Raw genomic sequence first — 12496 nt, forward strand, 5'->3', positions numbered from 1 at the left:
GAGTACACCCACTGCCCTGGTATTATGGAACAGACAAAAGCACTCTGGCATTTGGAGAAAGTACACTAGGATTGCCTGGAGACCAGGAGTTCATGATGACCCACTGCTCCCTTCTGCTTCGCAGTTCAAGACCACAAGACCATACATCCTTCAAATGCTGGAGAAGGCAGAATTCCAGGCAAAAATCATTATCACAGAGTAAAAGCCCAGTCCACGTATGTTCACTGGTCAAGAAGAATGAGACAATTTATAAAACATTACCTTGGGCAATGTGAAGCAGGCTTATGAAAGGGACAGAGCTGTTCCACCGTCGTTTCACAAGTGACAGCCTGAACTGAAGAATTAAAACACAAGACAATAAGCAATTTTTTGGCAACAATAACATGCAACATAATGGTAAGAAAATAAGATTTTAAAAAGCGCTAACCTGTTACTTTAGAGACTGTGAAGGAATTAGCAGACTGATATTTGCTGAAAATAAAAACACAAAAATATCAATCACTTTTCAGATGAATCATCATCAACATAATTTCTGATATTGTTTTGGTCTATGAATACTTTGTTTCTTCTTAAACATTCTTACTTAAATATGTAAATAAGCTGTAGTGTAAGAATACATTATCTATTTTATGTTAAGTCCATATTAACTTCAAGTATGAACCAAATCAATACCAAACAAATTAATCATTCTTGATAACAGAGGATGGTCTCTTGTCATGATTAATCTCAAAAACATATAGGTAATGGTGTAAAACTACATAGCTTTATATCTACATATGTGTTTCCTATTAAAATTAAAACTCTAAATATACTAATACCCTATCACCATAGAACAGAACCATTTAAACTCTCACAATAGTAAATACAAGGTAGTGTTGCAAAAAGACTACTAGATCATAAGTATCTAAAAGGAGTGTGTTATCCATTTTTTTTGTTCCCCCCATGCCTAATAAAATGTCAACAATTAATGAACTCTTTCTTATTATACACATCAGTAAAAAACAGGATAGAAGAATAGGTATTCCATTATATACCAAAATTTTAATTGGTTTAATTATACACAGATTTTCAGAAAAATATCTATTACAAAAGATAAAGCTTATTTGTGATAGTATTTAATAGGACACACCCTTCATGTTTCAAGAGTTTCTGTAATAAACATAATCAAAAACTAAGTTCAAACGAAAAAAGTAAATAGGATAAATTTTCTTGAATCCAAAACCCAGTGTTTGGCTTACTAAAGCTCATAAACTTTTATTATTCATTGAAAGTAATTAATAAATTTTGCTGAATTAATAAGCTAATCAATAAATGCTTCTATAGAGCTTTTACTTAAGAGAGTAATTGCTGAGGACTAAAAACCATCCATAAAGCCTTTGAACAAAAATGTCTACACAGAATGTCATTCCACCAAATCTGCGAGTGTTTTTAATAAATTCTTTCTTATCATTATGAATCCTCTACTGTGGAGTTTCATGCAATTGTATGGTTAACAAAGGGAAAAACTATGTTATATATCCTAAGAAAAGGCATTCCATATGAGGTTCAATGTTTATTTTTTACACAGAAGAAACACACTACAAAGTTATTTTAAGAGGCCACATTTTTCTAACTTCTATAGAGTTCATATCAAAATATATAATGCTCTACAATAATATATTCATATATTTAATATGAGACATATTTCAAAAGTTAATGTTTTTATGTTGAGTTAAAATACATTTAGATGGACAAAAGGTACATAGTATATTACATATTCAGAGAACTATTCAAAATGTTCTTTTACATATTTATATAGTTTATCTTATTAACAAAGTTACTGTTGCATGAAATAATCCATTTTCCATAAACAGGGCAGGAGAATATGCAAATTAATTGGCCTTCTCTGGGCTATTTTCTTTTATGGCTGAAAGATATGTCGCTTCATGTCAGAAATAACTGTAAATTTATACATTTTCAATGAAATTCCAGAAAATGTAAAGCTTTAGCATGTTCTTTATAAGCGAAAGGTGTTCAACTTTGAATTTAGAAACTTTGGCTCCTTTTTGTCTTTGAAATTACACAGCTGAAATGACAATTACCAATTTCTCTATAAATTCCTCTATGCTTTGTTCTAAAAGAATTTGTCAACTCATTATTACAATTTAAAATCATCTCATCCAAAAGGTCATTTGGGTACTTACCCAATTGTTTGAACACCATTTCTATTGGATTTGATGAAATAGTGTTTTCTTCCTTGTCTAGTGATATCTACCCAACCACCATCATTGTCTATTATGCCGTAATGAATTGCTGCTCTACAAATGCTGGATTGCTTAGAGAAAAAGGAAGAGAGAAAAGAATATTAAAACACTAAGATTGCTACATGGGACGTGACTAGTTACTACTTAAATGACTTTAAATTAAACAAACATATATAAGCAAAATATCTATACTTCATATAAATCATTATGTTTGCATTAAAAAAATCAAATGTTACATAAAAAATCCTGTTCTCACATCAGTATATTTATAATACTTACCATTTCATAATGTACACTGCCAATAACTTTAGCTTTACTATCCAAACAGCCAGCAGGGCATTCATATCTAAATGAAAAAAATTGGGAATAAAATTTAGTTTCTCTGAATGTTAGTATAAAATGAAAATATTACTTGTATTTTGTCAGGTAATTTTGAAAACAACAATAAACATTACCTATTGCAGGTTGTTCCCTTGCACTGATCTCTTAATCTTACTTCACAAGAAATAATTTGGGCTAAAAAATAAAAAAATACCAAAATAATTTAGATAACGTAAAAGTCACTGTAATTCATCAAGCTTTTGCCATTCTAAAAATGTCCAAATTAATGTAGTTGCATTTGCCATCTACGTAAACTTTAACATTTTTGTGACTAATGCAGAGCTCTTACACATTTGCTGTGTGCTTATGACTTCATTCCTGTTACTGTCATCTGCCCTTGTCTGGACGTGGGTGTCCCGGACTTGTGACTGCTGCCGTTCAATTTCATTTGTTTCTTCTTCTTGAGGAGGGTAATACCTGTCTGATCCTTCTGTTAGAGAGAATGGGTTTAAGAAATATGAATCCACCTTAAATGTGCACAAATTATCAAATAATGATACACCTTTATATGTTTGTGTAACATTTAAAACCAGAAAAATCAGTAGTTTTTTGGCACAGAGTTTGGGCTGAGGTGGTGATCTATGTACTGCACTGGAGTAAATAAGATACAGGGATAAGCCTTTGAGCTCTTGACTCATTTATGCTTAATAAATGAAAAATATTTGGCTAGGGACGCCTGGGTGGCTCAGTCAGTTAAGCATCCCACTTCGGCTCAGGTCATGATCTCACAGTTCATGGATTCGAGCCCCACATCTGGCTCTGTGCTGACAGCTAGCTCAGAGCCTGGAGGCTGCTTCAGATTCTGTATCTCCCTCTCTCTCTGACCCACCCCTGCTCACGCTGTCTCTCTCTCTCAGAAATAAATAAAACATTAAAAAAAGAAAAATATTTGGCTAATATTAAATGGAGTCATTTCTAAACTTTGCTTTATATTTGAGTGTGGTTATCAGTGACTGCTTTTCATAATGACATCATGAAGTCTACACAGTGATCTGACAAAGTCAGGGCTTAGTGTAGTTGAATTTGTTTTCCCACATGAAATCATATTTTTAGGTGAATCACATTTAAAATTTCCAAAAGGGTCACATATAAAATTCTCCCAATAGGAAATTCAGTTTTAAGAAGGAATGACATGCTCTTCTAATTTACTACAATATCAGTTTCCATGGGAAAGGTTTTTCTCTTTTAGAAGGAAATTCAACATGCAGAAATTGAGACTTAGTAATGGAGAATATGCAAACTTTTGAGTTTAATTTTTTCCAGGTACTTATATCAAGGGCTTAACAGTGGCTCAATTTGGAAAGGTGTGTTATTTTCATGTATGTCCAAGAACTCAGAACCCAGAAAAAGGAAGCATGAATTCAGAAGAAAGTAAGTTTTAAGTAAAATAGTGGCCATTGGTGAAGGCACAAGTAGGTTGGAGATTTAGGAATGGCAAAAAATGGAAAACAGATCCACACATAATGAAAAAATGCTTCCAGGAATGAAAAATGGCTCATATAACAGTGAAATACTATCCTGTTACTTCTTGTCTGCTCATTATACTAATGAGCATTCAGTCATCAAGGAAAAAAAGACACGTCTTTTTATGAATACTGAAAAAGAGCTGCATTTATTCATGTTTTCTAAAACACTTAGTCTACATTAAGCTTCGTCTGATCATCATGATGAAAAAAAGTACGAGGGAGTAGAAACGTTCACTCAGATGCTCAACAAGAAGGGGATTTTTCACAAAGTTTTATCATCTAAGTTTTCTCTTCATGTTCTGTAAACAGGACACCATATTTATATGCACATTTTAGGACATTAAATGCCTTTCAGAGCACTACTTTTAACAATTAATTTACAATACTATTTTATCTCTTTTATTTGTTATGTTGGCCATAAGAGATGATATATTCTGCAGCAAGAAGCAGAGAGTTAGTGTAATTCACTGACCATCATTCAGTAAGATTCAAGGATAGGTATTTGGGCAAAAACTTTTAAAGTGTTAAAAATAAATTGTGTTAGATTGTAAATCCTTTAAAAATGAAGACACTTATGAAAACAACTCTAGTCAATAATATATCAAGATGGGTTTTAAAAATGCAAATATACTCGTCACTCTGGGATACTTTAGAGTAGAATTAGAAGTGGTTACTGGAATAATGATGAACTTTCTTTTAAACACATATTTGCTATTATAGACTTATTAATATTATATTTTTAAATTATTTTTAATGACTTAAAATATTTTAAATAGAGTTCTGGGAACTTTTAAAGTAATAATTAAATATGCTTTTTTCCCTTTAAGTACAAATTAATGCAGACATTGGATTACAACATAAATGAAACTGAATACTATGACATAACAGCACATACCTTTGTAGCATAGATTTTCTCTACAGCCTCCTCCAAAACTAGGTGGGCAAGCAGAACAGGGCCGTCCATGTTTATAGGGGGCATGGCCCCACCAATTTCCCCTTAAAGAGATGATCCACTCTAGTAAGAGGTAGTCTAATAGCATTATTTATAAGACTCTATAAAATATTACTATCTTCTAAATAATGACTTTGGTATGCATATTTAAAACGTATCTTTCATCACCCTTTGGCTACTAGGTTTATACTGCTGCCTCATTCTTTTGAAAATATTCAAGTAATTTGATATGTATTTTGTTAAAAATTACAAAATTAAACTTTTACAGAACACCAAACTCTATTATGGGATACTCATCTATATTCCATTTGTTTTAATAGACAGACTTTAGACTTAGATTTGACCCTAAGTACAGCTGTAATATTTTCAACATAATCATTCACTGGTCTTTATACAGGTGAAAATATATTTCTCAGTTAATCTACAGTTGCTCTTCTCTAAGAAATCCAAATTATCACAAATATCTATGGAATATAATAATCTAATAAGTAAAAATGTAATCCCTGTCTTGACAAATTCATATTTTCAATTTTCATATTCCCTTTAAGCATTGATATTATGCATCAGGCAACCATAATTGTTGCCATATTAAGTAAACTGAGTTAAAACAATACACTTTACTCAATAAGTATATATATGTATACACACACACACACACACAAATATATATAAAGAAAAATATACATATAAAAGTAATGCTTTGTCTACTTACTTTGGGGAATAGTTGCACACCAAGTAGACAGCTTTAGGCCATATTTGCCCCCAGATGTTCATGTTATGACACAAATTAATAGCACAGCCTATTCTGTTACTTGTTGCCCACACCACCTACGTTAGAAAAAAGAAAATAGAAAAAAAGAATACTACTCAGTGATGAAAAAGAATGAAATCTTGCCATTTACAACAATGTGGATGGAACTAGAGGGTATGCTAAGAAAAATAAGTGAGTCAAAGAAAGACAAATATCATATGATTTCACTCATCTGTGGAATTTTAGAAACTCAACAGATGACCATAGAGGAAGGGAAAGAAAAATAAGATAAAAACATAGAGGGAGGCAAACCAGAAGAGGCTCTTAAAAACAGAACAAACTTAGGGTTTCTTGGAGGAGTGATGGGTGGAGGAATGGGTTAAATGGATGATGGGAATTAAGGAGGACACTTTTTGGGACAGCAATGGATGTTATATGCAAGAGATGAATCACTGGATTCTACTCCTAAAGCCAAGACTATACTGTATATTAACCTGAATTTAAATTGAAAAAAAATAAAAAAGAAAGGCTAAGAAAAAGTAGGCTGAGATGAAGACAACAACATATACCAGAGAGAAATGCATAAAACTGAACTTGAGTAATGAACCTTTATCATTCAACATGAAATAAGGCAATGTCAAAAGGATATTTGTCCTGAGGCTTTGGGCAGGGTTTAACTCAACTTAAAGAAGAGTGCTACAAGTAAATAACTCTAGCTATAAAATGTAAGCATCTTCAAAATACACATTTACTAAACAGTTCAAAAATTACATCCTCACAAACCTAAATGCTATGTTAATGCTTCCATGAAAAAGCTTACCTAACAAAGGAACAGAATTTTACATCTTAAACTCTAGTAAAACAAACATTTAGAGGCTAAAGTTCTAATATGATCTGTATTTTTCATAGCACCACCGCTTATTATGGAATTCAGTGCTTATCTTAATCTTGTCATATGCAAAAATAGACAGAACAATTTGCTTTATATTCATTAATAATCAGCCATAGAAATGCTAGTAACTCATGTTGGTGGTGAGTGTTATCTAGTTGAATCTATCTTTCACTGCTCAATTTAGAGGTTTAGAATTTAGTCAATACCAATTGTGAACACTGAATTAAAAAAAAAAAGTAAATGCTGCACACATGTCAATATTGACTGTCATGGTAAATAAAAGTATATTTTTATTCTATGGAAAATAAAAAATAATGAAGACAATAAATTCCTTCCCATTTGCATTTCCTGAGGCCAGACTAAAAATGTTTTACCTGTAAAATCATTAAAATAATGTCTTTTTTTAATGTGTATTTATTTTTGTAAGGAGGGGTGAGGAGGAGAGAGAAGGGGACAAAGGATCAGAAGCAAGCTCTGCACTGCCAGCAGCAAGCTCTACATGGGGCTTGAACTCACAAACCACGAGATCATGAGCTGAGTCGAAGTTGGTTGCTCAACAGACTGAGCCATCCAGGTGTCCTGAGATAGTAACTTTTTAAAAGTGATGCTTGGACTTTCCCTACTTTTATTTTTTATAGAAACTGAAAAACCTATTCTACATATATCAATAGGATTTTTCAATAACCATACCAAATTCACAAGAAAGACATACGTGTTCAGTATATAAATTCAGTTGTGTAAATTCTGCCACAGTTACACAAACTCAGAAAAATGAGGCATAATATACCCAAGACATACCTGTGTATAATGAGTACACACAGGACCGGAACATCTGAATGGACAATACGGGTTGCATTCATGTTCGTACGGGTAGCTAAAGTCTCTCACTTCATCATACCATGCTTGTACATGAAATGTTGGGGGTCTGTATCTATTTGAAAGAAAATAACCATAAAGAGTAAGTAAAGTTGGAGAAAGTGTAAAATCAAATATTGCAAAATGGATTGATAAAGTCTAATAGAGAGATATTCTTATAAGTTATTAATCTTAAACCCTTATGAATCCTTTACATTACTAATACATCAATGGTTTAAAACAAAATATAAGTCTTATATATTGCTGGTTATTCTTCTATGACTTGTATTTGTATTGGTTGATTGTTTCTTTTTAGCTTTAAGCCTTAGAAAATTTTCCATTGATGAATTAATAAGAATTTCAATCACTTACATTTTCAAAAACAAAGAAGTTATATTTACACTACCTTCCCCAGTGGGCTCCCAAATTCTGCCCAATTGATGGAAGCAAGCTTGCAGGTCCATGTTCCCACAGACAAGTTTCAGCCCAGGATTCTGCAGATCTTTCCAGCTCTACATCCCACGTCTATAGTTCAAAACAGAAACAAAATACAGATACACACATATTATATACATGTAGAATTCAGGCTTTTCTTCAGACTATAATGTGGTTCTACTCAGTTCTTCTGTTCTCCTCCTTTTTACTGCTTTGCAAAGTCAACATCTCAGTCTGGGTTATCACCATCTTTCACCTAGATTTTTACACTAGCCTTCTAATTAGTCTCCCTGCCTCCATCTCTTATCCCTACAACATGCCCCACAAATTTTTGGAATTACCTAAGTGAGCACAAATATGCTTAACTGATCCTCTATCCAAACACATACAACAAACTCCCATGTACATAAAGTTCAAGATCCTTGGTCACACAGTTCCTTATAAAACATGCTGTTCTTTGCTCTTGCTGGCACTGTTTCCTTTTTTTAAAACATTCTTCTCCCAATTAGTCAGACAGACCCTTATTCTTTCTTCACAATCTGGCTTTAGATAATATATTCTAGATAGCTTTTCAATTTTCTCAGCTCTTTTCTTTTTTTTTTTGTGGCTCTTAAAACTTTGTAATACTTCTTCATTTAGCAGCTATTACAATGCAGAGTTAGTATTTGTCTACATGTCTGTCTCTCTCACAAGACTATGAGTTCCTGAGAGGCAATCGTTTAACTGATGCCGGTATCTTTGGCCTATTTGTGTGTGTGTGTGTGTGTGTGTTTTGTGTCTGTCTTATAGACAAGGTGATTAATAAATGTTTACTAAGTACATGAATAATGAACCTGATTCCTATAAAATATATATGCATCATTATATACAACATTCAATGAGGGTGATTAATCTGTACTTTTAAAATAATTTACAAAGAAATATTCAAAATTACTACTGAATTATTTTCTATGTCTTGGGTTTAATATTGAACTAGCTGATTTGAAAAACTGGTAGTGTTTAGTAAATGTGATGGTAAAAACAGAGCTGGGTTCAACCTTGGCACGGTAACAGAACTCTGGACATGTTAAGAAAACAGAAAAATAATTCTGGAATTGGAACATAAGGACACAACCTAAGGTGATAGCAATGAGACTGGAAAAGAGCGGACAGACTGAAATCATGTTGCAGAATTTAAATTCCTAGAAGTTGATAGATGACTGAAGGAAGGTGGTGAAGGGGGAGGTGGGGATGAGGACAATGAAGGTTACCAAATCAGAAGAAAGAAAATACAGAAGGAAATAGATTGTTATCATGGAAATATGTCTAACGTATTTCAATGCAAATTTCTAGGGTGATATCTGTGATTCATGCAGTATGTATGCCAAGTAGAGAGTGGAAATACATGCCTGGGGTTCCGGGAAAAGAAATCTGTGCTGAAGACATGAATTCAGAATTATTACCCAGAGAAGACTTTCTTCAGAAAGATGGTACAGAATGAAAAGAGGAAGGAAAAGAAAATTCTGGGGCTATCAAAATTGAAAGGGAGTGGAAAAAAACAAATCAGTAATATAAACCAGGGAAAATGGGATCGAAAAGGTTAAGGGAACACTAAAAGAGGGATAAGTTATAGAAACAATGGGACAAGGATTGGAGGAGTAGAGAGTGGGCAAGAAGATCAAATGTCATGGAAAATTCCAGAAAGACAAGAGCTACTAAGCACTAATTCATGATCAAGAGTGAATTCAGAACAATTCTTGGGAGAAAATCAGAACACAAGGGCACATATGTGACTGAAAGGAGAAAGTGGGGAAACCACGTGTGGGTTACTCTGTTAATACTTTAAAAAGAAAGGAGGAAGAGAGATGGGCAGAACCTAAAGAAAAGTTACATGCCAGGTTCTCAGGGAGAATTTGTTTGCTGGTCTTCATTTTTAAGGGAAGAAGAAACCCAGTCATGACTGTAGGCCATGGGAAAGCACAGTAGGGGAGAAAGAAACATACACACACAAAAGCCTTGAAGTCACTGTGATGATTTTAAAACACTCTTCCCCACAACTCCCACAAAGGTGGTACTGAATTTCCTCCCCATCCCTTCAATTTGAGCCGGATTGTGGCTCCCTTCTAATACACAGAAAGAGACTGTTAGACTTCTCAGACTGGGTTAAGAAATACAGCCTCTATCCAGTTCTTTCTCTTTTAAGACACACATCTTGACAGACCTGCTCCAACAATTAGAGGGCTACCCTGAAGACATGGCTGGCAAGAGAACGTGGAGTGATCACACAGAGACCGAGGGATGCAGAAGGAGTTTCCATTGTTTGAGTTTTCCTTGCCCAGGCATGAGTCAGTTTGCAAGTTTAGATCACTGCAAACAAACACGTAAGAGACCCTGAGTAGGAACTACTCAGCTGAGCCCTTAAGAGAGACCATAGGAAACTTCTTCAAGGTCAATCGACTCTTGTTTTATATTTGAGACTACAATCTCAGATGTCAGTTTTTCTGATGGAATTGAAGATGGATGCTTTTTTAATAGAGGTAAACAACTGGCTCCAGATTCACAAATATGTTATATTGCAAAAGTTTGTTTACTCTTTGTTTCAATTGTAAAGAAATTGAAAGAAAATCTAAAATATATCATTCAAATGCTTTAGGCTAGGTTTTCTTACTGGCAAAATGTGAAACAGAAGATAACTAAGGTCCCTTCGAGGACGAAAATTCAACTATTGAGTATAAAAAAATTATTGAGTCTATACTATGCATAAGCTGTTTTTTAAGGTGTCATGGGGGAGTGCCTGGGTGGCTCAGTCTGTTAAGTGTCCAACTTTGGCTCAGGTCATGCTCTCATGGTTCCTGGGTTCAAGCCCCGCATCAGGCTCTGTGCCAACAGCTCAGAGCCTGGAGCCTGCTTAGGTTCTGTGTGTTTCTCTCTCTCTCTGACCCTCCCCTTCTCACACTTTCTGTCTCTCCTCTATCTTTCTCTCTCTCTCTCTCTCTCTCTCTCAAAAATAAATAAATCCTTAAAAAAATTTAAGGTGTCATGGGTTTTCTATGTAATCCACTAAAAATAAGGTTGGGGGATGCATATCAAGTCAACTGTAATTATGCTGAAATAGGGACACATTATTTTACTATGAAAACCAAGGCAGAGGAACATACAACTAAAATTTCCTATTAATATTTAACAATTAATTAGTGACAATTTTTAAAGTGATGATTTTAAAGAATCTAGTCAAGCATAGGTGGTTAGGTAAAGTTCAGTAATGAATATCAAGATGATTCTTTAAAAAAAACTTAATGAAAATATAGCTGCCTGGAAGAAATGTTATTGTGAAAACAGCATAGAATGTTTATTTTTATGCCACAACATAACATTACATGTTTCAAGACCACCAATAATTCATACCCATCCCATTTAAATGCAAGTTAGTCTTTACACATTTCTATTTAAATTCAGGTTTGTAAATAAAATCAAGATGGCCTGACAGACCTTTTTTTTTTCCTCTGAACTATTCACCCAGCACTAATATAAACCCAAACCACATTTAAAATTACCATTTCTTTAAAAAATGGGTATTTGAGGTGTGTAGAAATGAAAACCACTCTATTTTCCAATTACATCTCCAAGCTGCTCCTTCTTAGAGCACAGTGAAATGTTCAGTGAAGTTTTGGTACTAAAACATTTAGAAAACTACTGAATTATTAGTCTCCAATGATATTTTTAAAGCTGGTTTAACATGGAGGTTTTATTATTTCCTCTTGTGTATGTATGTACCTGTATGAGAAATCCTAAATGTTAACAAAGGACTTCCAAAAGAAATCTAGAAATACAAAGTGATTTTACTACTAAAATATCATACTGGTAGAAATTGGAGAGTATATAGTTATCTAGACATGTACAGAAAATTCCATTATTATAATATCCTCAATGAAACATGAGTGAACATATACAATTCTATATTCCTACCAGAATATCTGCTATCCTACTCTAATAATAGGTGATGACAGCTAGAAATCACACAAGAATATGTGTAGTTTTAACAGAGTTAATATAGGTAAGTTACCACTAAGCTGTATCACTGTCCATTAGACAAAAATAGTCATTAGTGATATTACTTTTCCTTTCTCTTTGATACTGAGACTAATTTTGTCTCTTGAAAACAATTATTTTCAAATATATCTTCTTGACCACAGTAACTTCATAGCTCTTTCCAGATAAATATAATTTGAAAATTCATGTCCTGGGAATTGTTTAATCTTTATAGATTCAAAATTATTATTATAATACATCAAATGAGTTAAAGGCCAAAGTTAATCACTAAGAATTTTTCTGAAGATGAACATTTGCTTATAATTGAGGATTCAAAACTGTTATTTTAAAAAACTCAAGTGAAATGTAGACTATTTTTCAAATAAATAAAAATCAAACAATTTCCCACAGAATATCTAATGTTAAAGGACTTTTTAATCATTTTCACTTTAGATGATATTAAAGAACATGGAGTAAAATTTTGTGAGATTATCTGTTTGATGGAAATTCGTT

At 33.3% G+C, this 12496-nt stretch overlaps 1 protein-coding gene across 1 annotated transcript in view; it reads right to left on the reverse strand.

The window, feature by feature from the left end:
* Nucleotides 1-12496, reverse strand: part of CRISPLD1 (cysteine rich secretory protein LCCL domain containing 1) — a 46082-nt gene that overhangs the window by 13770 nt on the left and 19816 nt on the right. Inside the window, exons 3-12 of the mRNA XM_039256557.1 lie at nt 7947-8065; nt 7484-7616; nt 5755-5870; nt 4986-5086; nt 2914-3054; nt 2699-2759; nt 2523-2589; nt 2184-2314; nt 428-471; nt 262-334 (exon numbers count right to left, since the gene is read on the reverse strand). Coding sequence (XP_039112488.1) covers nt 262-334; nt 428-471; nt 2184-2314; nt 2523-2589; nt 2699-2759; nt 2914-3054; nt 4986-5086; nt 5755-5870; nt 7484-7616; nt 7947-8065 — 986 coding nt within the window. The remainder of the gene's footprint in view (nt 1-261; nt 335-427; nt 472-2183; nt 2315-2522; nt 2590-2698; nt 2760-2913; nt 3055-4985; nt 5087-5754; nt 5871-7483; nt 7617-7946; nt 8066-12496) is intronic.

Source organism: Hyaena hyaena, unplaced genomic scaffold (assembly GCF_003009895.1).
Source record: "Hyaena hyaena isolate Hyena2069 unplaced genomic scaffold, ASM300989v1 scaffold_574, whole genome shotgun sequence".
Lineage (NCBI taxonomy): Eukaryota > Metazoa > Chordata > Mammalia > Carnivora > Hyaenidae > Hyaena > Hyaena hyaena.